The 20,833-nt window shown below is 37.5% G+C and overlaps 3 protein-coding genes across 4 annotated transcripts; 2 read left to right on the top strand and 1 right to left on the bottom strand.

The window, feature by feature from the left end:
• The first annotated feature begins 1,377 nt into the window (after nt 1-1,377).
• LOC147870293 (serine/threonine-protein kinase Nek5-like) lies at nt 1,378-7,372 on the top strand. Of its 2 annotated transcripts, XM_087338675.1 has the most exons (14): nt 1,378-1,603; nt 1,750-1,816; nt 1,985-2,050; nt 2,143-2,189; nt 2,272-2,317; nt 2,624-2,704; nt 2,793-2,835; nt 2,909-2,958; nt 3,255-3,336; nt 3,426-3,475; nt 4,898-4,971; nt 5,045-5,096; nt 5,198-5,836; nt 6,101-7,372. In XM_087338675.1, the coding sequence occupies exons 1-14, from the start codon at nt 1,518-1,520 to the stop codon at nt 7,235-7,237; spliced, it is 2,520 nt and encodes an 839-aa protein (XP_087194801.1). In that variant the 5' UTR covers nt 1,378-1,517; the 3' UTR covers nt 7,238-7,372. The 2 variants fall into 2 exon arrangements, with proteins under 2 accessions (XP_087194801.1, XP_087194803.1); XM_087338677.1 differs by lacking the exons at nt 1,378-1,603; nt 1,750-1,816; nt 1,985-2,050 and having other exon boundaries at nt 2,624-2,637.
• An 892-nt stretch (nt 7,373-8,264) lies between these two features.
• On the bottom strand, nt 8,265-11,507 carry LOC147870292 (pentatricopeptide repeat-containing protein At2g33680-like). The gene is made up of 2 exons (XM_087338658.1): nt 11,312-11,507; nt 8,265-11,215 (listed from the first exon to the last, which is right to left on the bottom strand). The coding sequence occupies exons 1-2, from the start codon at nt 11,375-11,377 to the stop codon at nt 8,675-8,677; spliced, it is 2,607 nt and encodes an 868-aa protein (XP_087194784.1). The 5' UTR covers nt 11,378-11,507; the 3' UTR covers nt 8,265-8,674.
• A 991-nt stretch (nt 11,508-12,498) lies between these two features.
• Nucleotides 12,499-20,422, top strand: LOC147870291 (DEAD/DEAH box RNA helicase family protein). The gene is made up of 22 exons (XM_087338655.1): nt 12,499-12,748; nt 13,480-13,541; nt 13,655-15,493; nt 15,573-15,692; nt 16,140-16,193; nt 16,274-16,386; nt 16,475-16,684; nt 16,774-16,852; nt 17,101-17,154; nt 17,239-17,313; nt 17,414-17,467; nt 17,627-17,671; nt 17,754-17,848; nt 17,950-18,085; nt 18,280-18,375; nt 18,458-18,513; nt 18,603-18,705; nt 18,797-18,925; nt 19,117-19,274; nt 19,379-19,403; nt 19,769-19,884; nt 20,079-20,422. The coding sequence occupies exons 1-22, from the start codon at nt 12,601-12,603 to the stop codon at nt 20,167-20,169; spliced, it is 3,858 nt and encodes a 1,285-aa protein (XP_087194781.1). The 5' UTR covers nt 12,499-12,600; the 3' UTR covers nt 20,170-20,422.
• Nucleotides 20,423-20,833: the final 411 nt, after the last annotated feature.

Genomic DNA, 20,833 nt, shown 5'->3' with positions numbered 1-20,833 from the left:
TATTGATTTAGACATCAAAGGCCCTACCTTGCCTCACACAAGTATCATGTCAAAACATAAACGAGGAAAATGGAGAAAAGTATGTGAGAGTCTGAGTATAGAAAGATAACAAGAGAGTTAGGTGTTGGGGTTGTATCAAGAGAGTTCTCAATAGGCCAAATTGTGAGGGTTGGTGTGTAGATGTGAGAAAAGCGACCTCTGCATGGTCTAAAAGGGCATGATAAATACCATCTATCAATACCTAGTAAAAATATATTAGACTTTGGCTGCATTAAAATAAAATAAAAAACCACACAAACACTTTTAGAACTTATGCCCTTGTTTACTAGTCAAATGGAAAACCTTCTCCCCTTGCAATGGACAGGATAGGGGATCGTGACAAGTAAGCTCATAACAAGAACATCCCCATGGTTGTTCAATACCTCCCAATGTTGCGTCTTGCCACCCCTTGAGATTATGGTTTTGAGATATCGAGAAGCCACAAAAAAGAAGAAGAATAAGTTTATTAACATCCCAAGAGAGGGCAATATATGGGACAGAAAAATAATAATATAGCTTGTGTAATTATCAGAAAATGAATAAACGAGATAAATTGGAGATAGGGAGTGCCAACACATGACGCACACACACACACACACAACCATGTGGCTAACAATTGGCAACGGTTCGGTTTGAGAGGGTCAAAACCGAACGGTTTAAAATTTTTGAAACTTGAACTGAACCACGAAACCATTAAAAAAATTTCAAACGTTAAAACCGCGGTTTCGGTTTCAACTTAGGTCAAATTTAAAATTTTTAAAATTTAAAATATTTCATTATTTTAAATTTTAAAAATTTTAAAGACGTTCCGAAAATGTGAGAATAAGGTCTAAAAATGAAAAGATTGTTTAAAAACATTTTTATAAAATTTTAATTTTTACGAAAAAAAAAAGAAAACCCGTTAAACCGTTTAAACCGCGGTTTCTAACGGTTGAAACCGAACCAAACCGTTTAAAAAACCTAAACCGAACCGCTTAGACCATTAAGCCGCAGTTTTGCGGTTCGGTTCAGTTCAAACCGAACTGTTGCCAATTGTTACATGTGGTCCGAAAGGAGCATCTTGGAACATGGGGAATTCAGAACACGAGGGAATGAATTGTAGGTGGTCATGGTAGGACCTTGTACGTGAGACCAAGTTCCTCCTACCAACGTCAGTCAAAAGCTTCTAACAGTATGTACCCAATACTCAAATAAATAAAAATGCAAAAGGATTAGAATGAACAGGATTCGGGCTGTCAGGATATTTGGACGAGAGAACAAATTAAACAGAAAATAAAAACAGTTGTTCTTATGTCCATATTTCTATGAGCAAAAACCTTCCGAAGTTCCCCTCTCTCTCTCTCTCTCTCTCTCTGTTTCTAGCTCTCTCGGTTTCATGTATTTCTAGCTCCTCCCAGAAGACTGAGCAGGGGTTTACAGTATTGAGATACAACTTTAAGGAATCATAATCGAGTTGCCTGCACTTAGCTCTAGGGAATATGGATCAATATGAGATCATGGAGCGGGTGGGGAGAGGAGCTTTTGGGTCTGCCATTCTGGTTAATCACAGGGCAGAGAAGAAGAGGTAAGCTACTTCAAACACGCTTATCTATATAAATACACTACAATATAACCTACGTATATATAAACATGCATGCATACATACACACATGCAATCCATCCTTACATGCATACATATACAATCAGTATGCTTTCAAATGCCTTGCTCAGGTATGTCCTTAAGAAGATTAGGCTTGCTCGGCAAACAGACAGATGCAGAAGGTCTGCTCATCAAGAGGTAAGGTTCAATAGAGAGTCTTTTTCAGTATTCTATCTGTTTTTGTTCCATTCATACGTCTTAATGGTTTTTCGTTTATTGTAAGGAGGTAAGCTCCCTAGAAACCAACTTTTCATAGTTATATTTGCTTGTTCCAGTTAATTTTTTATTTCTTCTCTTTTATTTTAGATGGATCTATTATCAAAAGTTCAGCATCCACACATTTTGGAGTACAAAGAATCTTGGATAGAGAAAGTATGTCTCCTTTTGTGGAAATCTTGTAAAGCCTCAAGACATACAACTATTTCTTCTTTTTAAGCATTCATTTTATACTCTTTACAATGCAGGGCTGCTACATATGCATTGTCACAGGGTATTGTGAAGGTGGTGACATGTAAGTGAAACACATATATTGTTATCGCAATCATATGAAATTCCAATAATCAACCTTCTTTGATATCTTTGTCTTTGCCCAGGGCTGAAGCAATCAGAAAGCAAAGTGGGGTACTTTTCCCAGAGGAGGTGAGGATACAATCTGTTATAGCATTGATGTTTACTTTAGATTAGTACAGTGGGTTTACGACCTAGAGTTCAGTGGTGACCCTTGGTGGTGTGAACATCGCTATGGTTAATAGCCTAGATATAGCAAAAATGGTCTACACATACTATATTGCTTTCTGTGAATCTCGTCTACTTATGATTGGCAATTGACAATGAAGTTCATCCAGTTTTCCACTGATCGTATACAAACACTTATGTAATTCCTTTCTGGAACTTATTCCATGATCTACATCTAAATTAATGACATTGTTTCCTCTTTTTTTCCAGAAATTATGCAAGTGGTTCGTGCAAATCCTAATGGCAGTTGATTACTTGCATTCTAGACACATATTGCATCGAGACTTGAAAGTTTGCTCCTTTAAGAGTTTGATGAACTTTTCAGCCATAAACATACTGAGTGGAGATTTATACCTGACATATGAATTATATCTTGCAGTGTTCCAACATTTTCCTAACAAAGGAGAAGGACATCCGCCTAGGTATCTTAAAAAAATTACTTTGATCATTTCCATGGAATAGCTCATGCTAATAGGTACTTTCTGAATTTTGTAGGTGACTTTGGGTTGGCAAAGATGCTGAGTGAATGTGATTTGGCATCATCTGTAAGAAATTATAGCAAATAGATCTTTGGATTGGATGCACCATTCTTTTTGTAATGATGTTAAAGACCAACAAAGGGCTTGCGAAATGGGCACTTGAAATCTCTACTTATATTGAACTATTGGTCCTTTATATACAATGACATGCATCCTTGTTCATTCCTGTGAAATTTTTATTCACGAGGAAGGGATAATTTGTTTAATTCTTTGCAAACACATAATATAAATAACCAAAGATACATACTTCCTGTATGTCTCGGTTTTCATGTTATTTTTTAACCTGATTCCTGGTTTTATAGGTGGTTGGAACTCCAAATTACATGTGCCCAGAGCTTCTAGCTGATATTCCATATGGATTCAAGTCTGACATCTGGTCATTGGGTAGAAGCTTGATTAATTCTATTGCCTTTTCCCGAGTCTTCATATCACACGATAACGAATCCTAATGGTTTTGAACATTTTATTCCTAGGTTGTTGCATGTATGAGATGGCTGCTCATAAGCCAGCCTTCAAGGCTTTTGTAAGATTCTCTTATCTTTGGCTCCCTCATCTCATTGTTTTTGAGGATTCTTTTATGTTTGAATGTGGACATGCACATGTCTATTGGATGGGGGAAACGTTGTGTATCCATTGAGGAATGAGGGCAAGTCAGTGGACACATTGTGTATCCATTGAGGAATGAGGGCAAATATTTATGGTGTTCAATAGATTCAATTTAAACCATGGAAATCAAGTAAAAAGTTGAAGGAGAATATGATAAAGCCACATCATGAATTTGATGATTCCTTGTTTATCATTGGCTGGATCAAGAGCCATATACAGAATCTCAGTGTTTATGGCAGATTTGCGGGAAATTTTCTCATGGAAGCCTATATACATAATAACTCTTTGATTGTTATTAAATAATAAAGATTTTTTGCGTTCATCCTACTTAATCAGTAGCAGAATAGCAAGGACTATAAAGACTTAATCTCACGATGAGCTGGGCCAATATATGTGACAATGTCCTGGCTAAGAGTAGTCTGTGACTGATGTTTTGGTGAATGTGACAGGACTGGGTGAAGATTTGGGTATATATGATGTCAGTTGGAGCGGAAGTAGTATGCAGCACCATTTGATTATTGCCACTTTGATACCATTATCATCCATACCTCCTAAGAGGAGAAGAAAAGCCAAATAATCACAATCAACAGAAAACCAGATTTGAGTATATCTGATGTCAGTTGCAGGGGAAGTAGTATCCAGCACCATTTGATTACTGCCACTTTGATACCATTATCCTCCTCGTGGCTATTTCATTTTAGGATGGTGCCTTGATTACCAGCCACTTGCCACATGAAAGTGCTGCTTATTTTTTACATGTCTACATGCCATCCTGTTGGCATTAGGCTTATGGATCTTGTTGTAGTATTCCAATATCCCCCATACTCTTGTGTGTATGAAAATTCTTAACTTCTTAGAATCCTGTCTTTTCATGCTGCCTGGAAGTGGGAACAACTTTTCTGTTCAATCTTGGGACAGAACTCACGTTTTTTCAGTTTATAATAATGTAAACGCATGATACATACAGTCACATTATAACCCCCCTTGGCGACTATGTCACGTGCTAATTATTATCCTACTTAGAGATTTTGTAGGTTATCTATTGGTTATCCATAAGTTTGTACACACGAGAAACATATTACTATCCTCAGAAGCCTAATATGAACTATGGGATAGAACAAAAGGAAATGATAAGGTAAAAATGGTAAACCACAGAAAGAGAGAGAGACCAAACAGGTTAAGCTCAGTTGGTAAGGTTGTCTACCAGGGGCCAAAAGGTCATGTGTCAAACCCCTATCTTCTGCACAGTATTTAGTAAATTGGTGAGATTTGAACCCAAGTATAAGGTTACTATGAATTGCATCTTACCATAGAGAGATTGATTGATTTTCTATTTCAGGATATGACTGGGCTTATCAACAAAATAAACAAGTCCTCCGTTTGTCATTTACCCAGTTTATACTCATCTGGCTTGTAAGTATTTGTATATACCACTAAGAAGGTAAGAATGTCTTGCAAGCTTGATTGTATGCTCTTCAATTTGCAGAAAGGGTATAATCAAGAGTATGCTGCGAAAGAATCCAGAACACAGACCCACAGTGAGTTTTATGATTCTGATTTCTTAGTGCTACATATTTTTGGATAATCTAAGGATTCCTTGGCATAACTTTATAATGACATGAATATGCTATGATTGTAGGCTGCAGAGCTGCTGAAGCATCCTCAATTACAGCCATATATAGTTAAATGCCAGCAAGTTTGCAACCCAATTTTCAGTTCAATTTGCCCTTATCCTAATCATTTCTCAAGAAGGTTGCTAAAAGATGAGCAAGAAGTTCATGATCATCATCACCAGAATAGCTTTCCTCTGAGTAGCGATGGAGGTGAAAATTCAGATGCTGGCAGGAAAAGCAGTTTTGAAGGTTCGTGTGAATTTGGTAATGGTCCTGTACCTTCAAATCACAGTGAAGAGATGACAGACGCTGGTGTCTTTAGTGGGTCAAAATGGGTGTATGAAAGGGATGAGAAACGTTCTGATCCAGGACATTCTACGGGTACCAACAAGCATGGATATAATCATGGGAAGGATAAGATCAATAAACATACTGCTGTTTTGCAGACACAACGTTTACGGTTGGAAGGAGACCATATAGTGAGGAATACAAGAAAGAGAGTGCAAAAGGCAGGTGTTGGACATCCAACCATATCAAAGAAGTATTTACTTCCACCTCGTATATCCAGTCCAATGAATGAATTGCCAAAACCAAAAAATGGGAAGGATGAGAGAGAGCACAGAGTCTCAAAACATCCCCAACCTCCGAATCAAGTGAGGCATTCAGTGAGTAAATCTTGCTGAATCTTTTGAGGCTTTAAAATACAGTTGTTTTTGGGTACATGGGTCTGTGTAGAGATTTGCATTGTGAGCTTTAGAAAATACAGTTTTTTCTGCTCGGTGTATCTATTGCATCGTGTTTGTTATTGCGCAATAACTATCGAGGAGGTTGTATTCCATTTCTTGTTGGCTGCAGTATGTGGAAGCTCTTCTAGAAAGGTAAATCATACGATTTCTTATAATCATAATTATAGTGTTTCTTGTGTGTAGACTCCAGCTGTACGAGCATCTCCACAGAACAAGCAAAGATCAGAGGAATGCAATGCTGCATGGCCAACCGAACAGGCAGCTGAAAAACAACCTAACAAGCTTATTAGGAGAAGCTGGGCTCCAACAGCAGCAAAACCTTCCATCACTAGAAGAATCTCTGCTCTAGAGGACTCTCAACTAGTTGGCTTGGAAGAAACAGCAAACTTAGAGGACTCTTCTTCCCAAAGTAATGACACGACACCTATGAATGATCCATCACCTTCAAATGAGAAAATTTTGGAAGGGCAAAATCTAGAAGGAATCTCATACTACAGTACTTTCACAGTTGATGATCATATCTGTGATGAAGCAAGGACTCTCCGGCAGAGTGTGAAATCAGACGATCACTCTATACGGTTTATGAACAAATCCCCCCTGGATCTTATTACTGAGTTCCCTTTGTCAGATGATGATTGCCAGTGCAAAGAAACTACAGAAGACACCACCACCGACACTCACAAAAAGGAGTCTCTATCTAAGGTAGGTGAAGATTCACGTTTTGCTGAGCATCATCAAGAAAGTTCAAATATACCACAATGTGCCAAGAATATGAAATTTAAACCTTCTTCACCTGTGAATGGAAATGTCCTTGAACCACAACATGAAGCTCAAACTGAAGATGTAGATGCTCCAAAAAGTGACAAATTGCCGGGGCATATTAAATCAGCATTCAATGATGTGATACATGTGATAAGGCATAGCACTTTCAGAATTGGGATGGATACACAGCAAGATGGTAAGTTTTTTCAGCAGCAGAGTTGCATTGATGACATAGATTCGATACAAAGATCGGAGATAAACGTGAAGTCATTACAAAGATCAGAATTAGACATACTAATAGGTAGCCGTGTAGGAATCTCAAGCATCAATACCAGCATATTTAATGGTGAGAAGAGGCTAGACACAAACTCATACAAACAAAAAGCTGAGGCTTTGGAGGGGCTTCTAGAGCTTTGTGCACAACTACTTCAACAACAAAAACTAGATGAGCTGAACATTGCCCTTCAGCCTTTTGGCAAAGATCAGGTATCCCCAAGGGAAACTGCGATTTGGCTCACGAAAAGTCTGAAGGGAATGCTGACAAACCCTTCTAACTAATCCTGTCACTTCTAATATCCCTGAGTGCTTTATATTCATCAATTTTTCCAAACTCTTAATGTATATATACAGAAATCTCTATGTGAAATGTAAAAACTGATCTATTTGAACGGGAGTTTCTTGATTTTTTCATCAGACTGAGTTCATTGGTGGATCTGAAACGAGAATATCCTCACTTTTATAATTAGAAAATCTAAAGGAAATATAGTTAGAACTGTGGTACATGTATTGCATATGATCATATCAGAAACTCGTCTTAAATACCATTTCTCCTTACAATTGTCTATTTTGGGTTTTGCATGTGCAGCAAATGTCTTTGGTTTTCTATGCATTACCAAAAGATTTCAAGGCACGATTTCAACACTACATGTAACCTCCCAGATAGGGTATCACAATGGCAGTAGATTGTAATAGTAAAAAGGTGTTTTAGGATTTCATTGAAAGAGGTCTTGAAAATAAAAAACTGAGAAGTATTCAGGCTGATATACCTAATGCATTACGGATACAAAGTTATTCCAAGAATATATACTAGAAGCAATGTCATCAAAACAGATAAACTAGAAGCAATGACAGTGCAAAACTTTCAAAAAAATAAAAAACTGAGAAGTATTCTGGCTGATTTACCTAATGCATACATATACAAAGTGTCACCAAAACAGGCTAAAAATTGGAATTTTATGGTATCATATTTCAAGTTCAGCAAATATGGCATAATGGACGCAACACCCACATGCAATAAATAATGGAGCGACTGTTGATTCATGCACAAATTAGCTAAGGCAATTGATCCACTGTTGATAATACTCAGGTGTAACGCTGTGTGGCAATCTTGTGTCTCTGAAATTGATGATTTTTACATGCTACAATATACCCACCAAGTCAATCAGAGAGGGATGTAGCCGGTTTTCGGTCTCTGTCTGAGTCTTGTTAGTTGGATGTGCATGGATTGCCCATTGCTCAAAGACTACCGAACATGCACAAACCTGAACAGTCAAGACAATGCCATAGACTATGGAGATTTAGTATATGAAGTCAATGTTCTCTTTATTGTAGTGTGACCAAAAACCAATTAATGAATGGCCTGGTGGTTTAGTCCATTGCCCCATAAATGTTTTTATTGAAATTCATGGAATACTTGTTATCTACCAATCGTTTAAATAGATTGGGTTGGGGGTATATATATATCCCTCATGTCACAGTACCCATTTTCTCGTTATATACACAACAACTATGCATTTGTATCAATTGAAGGACCTTAATAGCTACTAATAGCTTGATGGGTAAATCCTGTTCCCTTCTCCACTCGGAGGATTGAGTGAATAGCAAAGGGGCTGGATATTTGAAAGTGGATCAAGGCAATGGATTGTGGGTTGGGAGTTGTACTACACCCACTCTTGGTTGGAAAAATAAATCAATGAATGCTATAAATATCAATCCTCAAAAGAATATTTTACTGCCTTCAATATTCGAAAACCGCCACAAGTCTCCCGTATTGTTGTTTGCATCTTTCTCCAATCTCATGGCTTCAATTTTCTCAGCATCCTCTAGCATGCCAGCAGCAGTGTAAATATTATTCATACAAATATACGGCACTGCGTTCTTTTCATCAAACTGTATTGCATGCTCAAAGACTAATCTTCCAAGCTGTACATTACCCCATTTATGACACGCACCCAGCAGTGTACACCACATGCTAAAATCACCTGGGAATGGCATCTCCTCTATCATGGCCATAGCCTTATCGAATTGCCCAGCCCGGCCATATAGACCAATCATGCATGTGTAGTGATCTAAAGTTGGCATTACACCATAACTCATCTTCATCATGTCAAAGTACATGTGGCCTTTGTCTACAAGACCTGAATGACAACATGCATTTAAAACAATGGAAAAGGTGACTTGATCTGGCTTTATGCCTTGTTCTACCATTTTCTTGAATGAATCAAAGACAATATCGTTGTGACCAATCTGGGCATATCCTCTCATTAAAGAGTTCCATGAGACCGAGTCTTGAAAGGGAAGTTCATTGAAGACTTCCTGAGCTTTTGTTAATGCACCACACTTCGCATACATATCCACCAATGCAGTGCCAACTCTAATATCTTTTTCTGGGAGCTTGTCATGGATGATTGCAGCATGTACATGGTGAGCTTTTGAACCTGCTCCTATGCTGCCACATGCTTTCAGTATGCAAGCAAATGTGTATGTATTTGGAGATATACCCTGCTCTTGCATCAGATCATAGCATTTCAATGCCTCCTCACCATATCCATATTGGGCATATCCTGCAATTAATGAAGTCCAAGTGACCACATTCCGGACCAGAATAACATCAAATACAGCTTGCGCCTTAGTTGGTGCGTGAAATTTTACATACATATCTACCAATGCATTACCAACCATGATATCTTTCTCCAACCATCTCTCATTCACAATCTGCGTATGCAAGGCATTGCCTTGGGCTTCAGCCCTGATGTTGCCACAAGCATTCAAGATGCAAACAAAAGTCACTCCATCAGGACGAACACCGTTATATTGCATACGTTTAAAGCAGTTCAATGCTCTCTCACTATGCCCATATTGAGAATATCCTGAAATCAATGAATTCCAAGTACTTGTATCTTGACCTGGAAGCTTATCAAATACTTCTTGTGCTTCTACAAGTGCGCCACATTTCGCATACATATCCACCAGTGACTTTTCAACAGAGAACTTACTTTTCCCGAGCAAACCTATTTTCACAATCTCAGTATGTATCTCTTGACCTTTCTCTAGAGCTTTTATGTTGCCACATGCTCTTAAGATGGAAATGAATGTAATTACATTAGGAGAGATGCCCTTGCTAAACATCTCTTGGAAGCAATTTAATGCTTCTTGTGTGTTTCCATTCTGCACATATCCAGTAATTAGCGTAGTCCAGGAGACCACATTCTGTGAGGGAAGCTCATCAAACACTTCTTTTGCTTTTGAAATAGCCCCACATTTTGCATACATATCCACTAATGCGTTTCCAACTAATATATTTCTTTTGAGCAGACCCTCTTCAATAATTTCTCTATGTATTTGTTGGCCCTTCTTGATAGCTCCTATTGTACCACATGCATTTAAGATGCAAACGAAGGTGACTTCATCTGGAGAGACGCCATTATTTTTCATTCTCTCAAACAAAGTCAGTGCTTCCTCACCATGCCCATGGTATGCATATCCTCCAATCAATGCATTCCATGAGACAACATCTCGAACATGAAACTCATCAAAAACTTCTTGTGCTTTTGCCAATTTACCACATTTGGCATACATATCTATTAATGCATTGAAAACAAATATGTTATCTAGCAAACCTTGTCTCCTGATCTCTGTATGTATTTCTTCACCTTTCTTGGCTTCTCCAATCATACCACATGCTTTAAGGATAGACACGATAGTTACTGCATCAGGAGAAAACCCATCTTGTTGCATCTTTTCATAGCATTTCAATGCTTCTTCACCATGGCCATTTTGGGCGTATCCTGTGATAAGGGCAGTCCAAGAGACCACATTTCGGATGGGTAACTCATCAAATGCTTCTTGAGCTTTTTCAAGTGCACCACATTTTGCATACATGTTGATTATTATGCTTCCCACATAAACACTCTTTCCTAATAAACCCCTTTTGAGGATTTGGGTATGTAATTTGATACCTTTCTGAAGGTCTTTTCTCTTTGCACAAGCCTTCAATAAAGCCAAAAGATCACCAAGCCTAAGATTATTAATTTCTTCGACAACTTCATCATTTCCATTGATAGAAATTGAACATTCTCCCTCGATTGGTTTCTTTTCCTTGGAATAGACCCCTTGGGTCTTCTTTTTCTTGTATTTCTGGACATAGAAATCTTTATCTTTTGCTTGGGATGATCTCGCAAGGCTATTTACAAATATTCTCAATCTTCTTATATTATACAAATCATATTGAGTAAATGTTAACTCTTCGGGGAAAGTCTTCCATTGAAAACAAAAAGAAAGAACAGAAAGAAACTTTATTGCAAAAAGAAAAACGCAATGTAATGTTCAAAAGCTTAACAAATATATGCTTACCTCGATGCGCTGTTTATGGCACCGCAGGAAGGGATCTCTGAAGCAATCATTCCCTAACAAGCCCATTTTACAGCGGAGATCACTTCATGCAACATTCCGTATGATTTTCCATCTTCCGGAGTACGTGAGACGGAGACCTTAGATCTTGGAGAATCCAGGGTTTACTCAGCGTAACACAGAGCATCGTCGTTTTGGATAAGTTAAAAATAATTGCAAAAAAACCCCTTTCAATATGGATGAAAAGTAAAAACTGTGTACCCATAACGGTGGTCAGGTTTCCGAAGCATAATATGATATAATGAAAGCATTACCTTTACATATATCAATCGGGAGATTTTGCTTGCGATCGTTTCTTCAAAGGGAGATTGCATGATGCTCGTAAAAAGACTACTCAGCTCATTGGGAGATTGGTTACAATTTTGAGGGGCAATCAATGATTGCAAGCCCTTCGTGTAATGTGTGTGTTACTAGGTAGGAGTTCAAAAGGCCAAGATAATCGAGCGCATCACTATGATATCATGTTACAATCGTCTGTCTCTTCGTTTCAATTAAGTGGTAGTTACATGGCGACCAACTTCTCTCCGATCAAATGTTTTATGATAGAGGTGACATGCCAAGTTAAGATTAAACCCGCACAATGCATACATACATACCCTTTTGTAGGTTCCATGAGTAAAAAAGTTGGCCTCTCTATGGATGCTACAAAATATCTAATCTAACCTAGGAGGAGTTGGCGTCCCTCTATTCATTCCTCACAATCGTCTATCAAACTTGACCACTTCCTCTTCACGATTGGCGCTCTAGAAGCTTCCGTTTTGGCTCAATCCAACCCAACCCTCTGAGACCCACTAGGAGTTGGCACCCGCTCAATTCAAGCCTAAAGTGAGCCGTTAAACCGTTTTAACAGTTTGGCGGTTCGGTTCAAGCTTGAGCTTCCTTTACCGGGTTGAGCTCAGTTTGAGATGGCTCAAGCCGAACCGAATCGTTCTTGGTTAAACCGGTTCCCAAACCCTTGAAGGCTTTAATCAGTTTGGATAACTTAGAACTAGGGTAAATTAATTCTAATAATACATACAAAAATTGAAAAAGTATTATTTCTTTTGATCGTGGACGGTGGAATTCTGCAAAACTTGTATTTTGGGTTTTCCCGCGTTTTCGAGGCCCAAAAAGAGTTGCGGGCAAAGGCTATGGTTACGATGGATATGGATGTGGACTGAATTCACGACGACGCAGAGAAGAGAAGGAGAGTGAGAAAGCGTAGAAAGAGTGAGTTGGCTGTGCCTACGGCGATGGCTATGGCTTCTTCCTCTTCCTCTTCTTCTTCGTCTGCATTCAAGAAGATCAGGCAGGAGCTCAAAGACTGGGAACGAAGCTTTGTTCGCTTGAACGGACGATCTCCCGCCAAAGATGACATTAAATCAGCCTCCCCTTCCATCTGTATCTCTTCCTCTCTCTCTCTCTCCGTTGATTCGATGTTTTCTCTACTGCTATTCTTTCGGAGATTTCACAGCTGTCATAGATCCTTTACTATCCTTTCTTTTTGAAATCATTCTCATGTAGTCAGATAATCATTTCTGCAAATTTCCTACATGCTTTCATGAACTCCATGTATTCCTGGATCCATTTCTGTCTGTGTGTTTCAGATCTCTCTTTTTCGGATTGAATCAATACTTCAAGGGTTCATTTATTAATTTGTGAGATGGATACATTTTTTCATTCAAATCTTTCTGTGTACGTCAGTTTTGTATTTATCTTATTGCACGAATAATTCATCATCTGTTTGGAAATCTTTCTTCCTTCATCCCGTCATGAAAAAAATTCAGATAGTCCACATTGTCTGTCTCTGTGCCGCCAAGTCCTTATCAGTTGCAACTGAAATTTGTTTCTCTATTATTTTCTCAATCAAAATAAGCTTGGAAGTCTTCCTATCAAGACGACCTAGGATTTCTTTAGTTTTCCCATGTTTCTTCATGTAATTTCTCATAGCTACCGTTGTTGTTCACTGCATTTATTGTATGCAACTGTATTCCCGAACTTTTGTTTCCTAACATTTTCATCGATATCCATCAAACAAGCGCCTAGATCATGTCTTTTTCTTATAAGATTTGTCATAAATATCTACGATTTCCTTCGTCCTTTACTCATTTTTTATACACGCTCATTTTCAGATAATCGTTATAGGACGTATGCCTGTCTCAAGCACCAAATGAAAAACAAAAGTAACCAAAAGGTGAATATTATGTTTTAGTTCTACGCATGTTCTAAATCTTATTTACGTATTTAGGATTATATCATTATTATTAATTTTGCCCATCCTGGAATGCATTTCATGTACTTTGCTAGGAAAGCTTTCCTGAAAGGAAAAAGAGAGATTTCCAAGATGTGTATGATTATTGTAACAATAAACCCTCTTCAATACGTCTAAGTAATGGTGGAGAATCTTCAGACGAATCTGAAGGTTCTCATATTTCAGCAACACCTCCAAGAAAGAAAACATCTATATGTATGAACGATGAGATCTCATCTAAGTTCACAAAGCCACAAACATGTGCTCGCAACTTGAACATAAATGCATCAAAGAATAATAGGCCTGCCCTATGTGAGATTAACAACAGCCCACCAATCGTAGAAAAGGTTTCTCAAGAAGGCAGTTCATTTCTAGAAGGAAACTTTTTCCAAGACAGCAAAGTTTTTCCAGAGGGTAATGCATTTCAAGAAGGCAATGTTGCTCAAGAGCTTAAGCTTTTTCAAGAAGAAAAGGTGGATAGGGCTGGTGACAATGATGCTGCTGCATCTCAGGCCTTGCTTGGCCACCAAGTATCGAAACTTGGTTTTACGATTAAATTGCGGAGACATGGAGAGATTGTTGACAAAGAGAACTTTGAGGCAGAAAATATACCTGCTGGTTTTTTTCTCAACTGTGTATCATCTTTCAGGAACTCAGCAAAGCCACATACTAGAACCATTCTTTCAAAAGAATCAGGCAGATATGATATCAATACAAACCAAATTGTATGCATGGAAAGTGCTGGTGATGAGAGTCTAACCCCTAGCATTTTGCAAAGCAATCCTTCTTTTGAACAGCAAAGTGATGCAACTTCTGACTGTCCTAAACAACTAAGTGTTACTGCTATATCATTGAGTGACCAATCTACACATGAAAGCGTCTCTGAGAAGAGAAAAGAATTCAATATAGAAAAACAATCCATACAGCAGGAAGCTTCGATTAGGGAACAAGATGATGACATGTTGAATAGCATTTCTGTCCCTGGTCCTGTATTCACTAGATCGTTCTCTGTAGTCATCAGTACAGCGAATCCCAATTTAAGCTCAGACACTTGTGACAGCGCCCCTGAGGCTACTCTTCAAGCATGCCTAGAAGAAATGACAGTGGTTTCATTGAGGAAGCTGTTATCCTCGAAAGGGCTGCCCATTTCGGGAAAGAAATCTGTCTTAATTGAACGTGCAATTGAAGAATCTATCTCTCCTATTGACTTCGGTAAACCAAGGGAAATGAAAAGGACATCCACAAAGAGACAGCCAACAGAAGTCACTAAGTCTGAAGCCATTTTGGAAGAGGATAATGGTATAGATAGAAATAAACTTCAGAAAGTAGCAAAAAATACTTCTAAAAAGTGTAATTCCACTGTGGAATTCATAAACTGGAATACGGTACAAAAAGGTCCTCACATGAGGAAGAAATTAGGCACAAGGGAGAACTTTGTGAAGTTGAATATTGGTAAAAGAGGCAACAAATCACACAGATTTGTGAATGCAAGCTCAAAGAGATTTAAACGCTATAAATTCAAATCATATAAGAGGAAACCCAGAAACAATCTTGATAAGAAAGCAGATGAATTTGAACAATGTTCTGAAGATACAAATGTTTATGACATGGACGGGAATGCTTTAGAAGAGAAATCTGGTAATGATCTGGTAAACTCCCATAGAAAATCAAAACATGAAGCCACAGGAATAGACCACATTCATGGTTCAACTCCTGATTATGCGACAGAAGCCTTTCAGAATCCCACAGAAAATAATCTTCTGAAGGTTCTAAAGTTTGTATTCGGTTTCAAATCATTTCGACCAGGTCAACTTGAAACAATTCAACGAATCTTGAGAGGAGAATCTACCATGCTTATGCTCCCCACAGGTGCTGGGAAATCATTAAGCTATCAGGTTACTTCTAACTGGAGAAGATTTTCATAATCTTTCTTTCCTGTACTGGTCTGATATGATTCATGACTTTTATTTTCAGTTACCTGCATTTCTTCTTCCTGGCCTAACTTTGGTTGTCAGCCCCTTAATTGCTGTTATGATTGATCAACTTCAGCATCTTCCTTCACTTCTGCCAGGAGCTTTTTTAAGCTCAACACAGGTGTTTGCTAACCTCAAATTTATTATTTGAAGCTCAATTTGTAATGTTTCATACTGAAAATTGGGTTGTTCAATGATGTTAAAATTTGAATACAGATCCTAAAAATGTTACATAAATTATTTGTACATAATTAGCTACTTATATATATATATATATATAGCATTTTTTGCAACATGTGAAAAAACCTGAGTTTGTATTGAACTCAAAATTCCCCCCTGAAGTACAACGTGGGGTTCAAATTGAACCCTCTGGAAGCTCATGAATGAAGATTGTTGCAAACAGTGCAAACAGTCAAGCACATTCTTTTGTAGATAGTTTCAAGTAAGCTATAGGTCATTAGTACTACATCAAGGGTATGGCAGTTACTGTCATGAGAATGTATGGTCAAAATTTCTGGAAAATGCTCGACACTTTTGTTCCTGAGCAAAGTTATTCTGTATTATGCAGACCTCAAGGGAGTACTCATCAATTTTAGATAGGCTACGTTCAGGTGAATTGAAGGTCAGTTCTGGCCTCATAATTGAAATCCTTCAATCCAAGTTCTCTTTTCATCTTTATCCTGTTGTGATGTGTTTGATCAGGTATTATTTGTTTCTCCTGAACGTTTGATGTGTGAAGAATTTTTGTGCATACTCCAAAGCCTACCTTGCATTTCTTTAGCTGTTGTGGATGAAGCACATTGCCTATCTGAATGGTAAGCTATTTGTTTTGTACTTGCAAATGCTCTTCTTTTTCTCTCCAGATAAAACTGCTCTTAAAATTTTCTGCCTATTTTGTGTCAGGTCTCACAACTTCAGACCGTCCTATTATAGGCTTGGAATTATTTTACAACAGAGACTTCATTTAAATTGTATACTTGCCATGACAGCCACTGCAAGTAAGAGAACTATAGATACAATTATGGACTCACTTTCTATTCCACACACCAATAAGATACAAACTTCTCCTGTGAGGAAAAACCTTCTATGCACTGCATCTCGAAGTACTACCAGGTGCAATTTAAGCTTTATTTTTTTCTGATTATCCCCTGCTGATCCTTATTTATGCTCTCAGAATTATGCTAATTTTCTGAACTTTGTAGATACAAAGATCTTCTTTCGCTTTTTCAGTCATCTCCATTCAAAGATGCAAGAAGCATTATTGTTTACTGTAATTTTCAGGTGGTATATCATGTTCTTCTAGTTCTTTCTGTCTCTAGATTTGATCTGCCTGAGAAATCACCTGTTGTAATGCTTAGAAGCCCTATTTATTGATAAATTTTGCAATTATATAAAATAGCGAACAATGTTGATTTTGTATGTGTAAGCTTAAGTATGTTATTGCTTGCCTGTTATGTCAGAATTGTTCATGTCTCTATGGTCTCTTGTTGGTTATATTATAACTGGAGATGCATGATTATTCATTGCAGATGGAAGCAGAAAACGTTAGCCTCGTTCTGCAAGATAATGGGATTGATGCTAAGGTAGTGTAATTTGTAAATTTACATAAATCCCCGTGGTCTTATATTTGGTGGTGTAATATTGGCAATGTTATTATTTTGGAATAGAGCTATCATGGAGGGATGAACCCAGCAGAAAGGAAGCGAACACAGGAGCTTTTTTGCAGTAACAAATTACGAGTGGTAAACAAACCTCATTCTAGAAAAATTTGTTGATGAAATGTTTGCCATACAGAAGAGAGTGTATCCATTTGTTGAGCATATAGTTTAACTGCCTTTGTAGGTTGTGGCAACTGTTGCCTTTGGGCTTGGTCTTGATAAGAGTGATGTGAATGCGGTACGTAACACGTCAGCAGCTTACCCATATAATCTTAATACTTTGTGAATTTAAACATGCTAAAGAGCTCGATAGTCAAAAAATTTATACAGTATGAATTGTCAACTTCATTATTTTTCTTGTGAAATTATGTATTCAATTGCACTTGATTGGTACCAGGTGATTCACTATGGATTACCAAACAGTCTGGAACACTACATGCAGGTAAAGATATTTTTTTGCAGTGATTAAATCTATAATTTTTTTATGGATAACTACTGAAACGATCTTCTTTTTTAATTCACAGGAAACAGGTCGTGCAGGACGCAATGGAACCCCTGCTCACTGTCACATATTTGTGGATGACAGTAATTACTTAAAATTGCGGAGTTTGGCTTTCAGGTTCTTTGATTGCATGTGCTTAATGCTAGACTCCATCTAACTAGGAATGCATTTCACTCTAGACAAATCAATCAATGTATATTTGCTTTATTTTTGTTCAGCGAGAATGTCGATGTATTAGCAATCAAAAACTTGTTATCCAAGATTTTCTTAGAAACCTCTCTGGAGAATACTTCCAATTGGATAAAATCAATCCTGATTGAATCTGCAACAAAGGATTTGGATCTGAAAATGGAGGTACAGCCAAGTATATAAAATACATGCTCGTATTTTTTTTCCTTCAGTGGTCACTTTGTTAGGGACACACAATATATTAAGTCTTTAAATTGTTTCAGACTTTTGGGCTCGCAAAATAACACGAATCTTGTGCTCTCTAGTAATTGCTCTACAATACAGTTTTCTTATGTCATTTGAACTAACCTTTCTTGCAGGTACTGGTGACTACTTTATCATACCTAGAAGTTGATAGGCAATATGTATCTGTCCTTCCTGAGCATAAGATTATGTGCACATTGCAGTTTCACAAGGTTACATCTGATTATTCCAGTTTTTATATAGCATTTCTGCTTCATCTTATGCTTAATCTTTACTCTTCCTGTTTAACCTCAGAGTTCGCCCATTCAAATGGCTAGGAATAGCCTCTTGGTTGATGCAATTTTGAAGAAGTAAATCTTGTGCTGAAATTTGTTTGGTTGTATATGATATCATTTGGTTTCTATGTGAGAATCATAGGTTTCTTCTTCGATGTGAACAGAAGCCAGGAAAAGCGTGGGGAATACAACTTTGAATTGCCTGCTGTAGCCAATCACATGGGTCTGAAGCTGCAGAATCTACAGCAGCAGCTCCAACAACTTCAGGTTTTCATCATAAAAGATATATTATTTGTTTTCTTTTGTGTATTCTATACTCATTGCCTGCGAAGCCTTGTGAATCTTCCTATTTGTACAGGTGACAGGAGAGGTTTCTTTCACTCTTAAAGCTCCTGCATTATGCTTTTATATTCTCCAAGTTCCTGCAGATTTGGATGCATTGGCATTCGAAATCAGAGAACGATTTTCCAGAATGGAGTTTCTGAAGGTAAAATTTCTCATGCCCAATTCAGGGAAAACAATAGGGACGAAGGTTTGCAATTTGAAGATAAGATTTGTGAAAAATTTGCAAGAGCCCAATATTTCTTTATTGTTTAGGGTAAACCTTCCCATTGTATTTTTCTTTAGGGATTCAGATGCTGTTGTAGTGTTTTAAATTCACTGTTTGGTCGTTTCCAGGTGAAGAAGTTAGATTTTATTTTTCAAACTGCCAGTAGCTTAACCAGCAAAGAAGTCACATCATCAGAATCTTACTTGCAAGAGACAGTGGAACGCTACTTCGAGTCAGAGGAAGAATACACACAGTGCAAAGTACCAGACATTGTCAAACATAACAGGTGCTTTGTTGCACAACAAAAAATTTAACTTTTAATCTTATATTACGTATGCACAATATATATATACACAACTGAAAACAATTTCTTTTGGACTTTGTCTACAGCTCGTTCTTAAAAGCTGACATCAAGGTAACATTGCCATTTTGCTCCTACTCCACAATGGCAAAGCTGATTGCATTTAGTTATTTGGTATCCTAGCATTTATTAGTATCTGCTTAAAATCTAGGATATAGGTCCTTAACTTTTTAATTTGTTTGCATATGCCTAAGTGCACACACCTGAGACTGATCATATTGATTTGCAGTGCCAGTTTTTTGACTTGATGCCCATATTAACTTCATTGATATCCGCATCAAAAGTAAAACTATTGTTTTTAAAAATGGTCCTCCCATGTGGAATGTGTGATTTTGCAGATCAGTTCTGATCCCACGTTGGGTTGATGTCAATATGACTTTCTCATTTTGAGCACACTAAATTTAGGGAAATTCATGCAGGTATTCTTACAGAACAACTCATCCCAAAGCTTTAGCAGCAGATCTATTGCGAGAATCTTTCACGGGATCTCAAGTCCTGCTTATCCTTCGAGTATATGGTCCCAGAATCACTTCTGGTAAATGTTCTCATGACTAAAACGAAAAGGTGGATGGGTTAAGCACTGTCACTGTATCTCTATAACATGTGTGTGTGTGTGTGCACGCGCGCGTGTGTTAGGTACTAAATATGTATCAGTTAAGTAAAAGTTGTTGGATATTGCAGCAGATGTTTGTTTAAATAATCAACTTAGCTATTCCTTGGTACTGTCAGGGGGAGATACATAAACATGGATTTCAACAGCATCAAGGAGGCAGCTGAAAATATTTTAGGAAGCCTCTCATCAAAGTCTCATGTCTGCTAAGCTTTGATGTTAATGTTGATAATATAACCGTTCATTCCAGATCTCTGGAGATGGAGGCATAACCAACTCTCCATTTGTTGATTTTATAATCCTTAGCATTCTACCACCTGTATTTAACTGAGCCTCAAAAGCCTTTCAGTTCTTGAGATCATCCTATTCTTATATTGAAATAAACATTTATACAGTGTAAATCAGTAAGTACATTGTATCTTATTGTAATAGCTAAACTGATAGATGATAGCTATTTGCTATTTGCTTTGAAGCTCGAAGTAAATATGAAAAGCAATGTAAGTGGTGTATATCACGTCGTCGTTGCAGAATACTGTATCTTTTGTTTGATTGGTTGCGTAGGATCTATTTTTGAGTCAAGTGGCAGTGAAAGAGAGAAGACTCATATTTTGATATTAAATATCTTTATCGACAATAGTTCCAAGCTTGGATTGAATGTTCAATTGGGATCATTAATTTTTTTCAATGATATACATCATTTAATACTTTAATATTTCATTGAAAGTGAGTGGAAAAGTCATGATTGATCCTAATAAATAAGTGATGATCACAGTAGTCCTTGATATATCTTCAATGTTACAAATGTTTGTTACATTGAATGTGGAATTGATTTAGCATCTCAAACATGTCATCACTAGAAATATGACATGAATAT

Source organism: Azolla caroliniana, unplaced genomic scaffold, assembly GCF_043228905.1.
Source record: "Azolla caroliniana isolate FFs.n. ecotype wild unplaced genomic scaffold, voAzoCaro1.0.p SCAF_1, whole genome shotgun sequence".
Lineage (NCBI taxonomy): Eukaryota > Viridiplantae > Streptophyta > Polypodiopsida > Salviniales > Salviniaceae > Azolla > Azolla caroliniana.
Note: the sequence above shows the minus strand (reverse complement) of the source record. Positions and strands in the feature narration are given on the sequence as shown.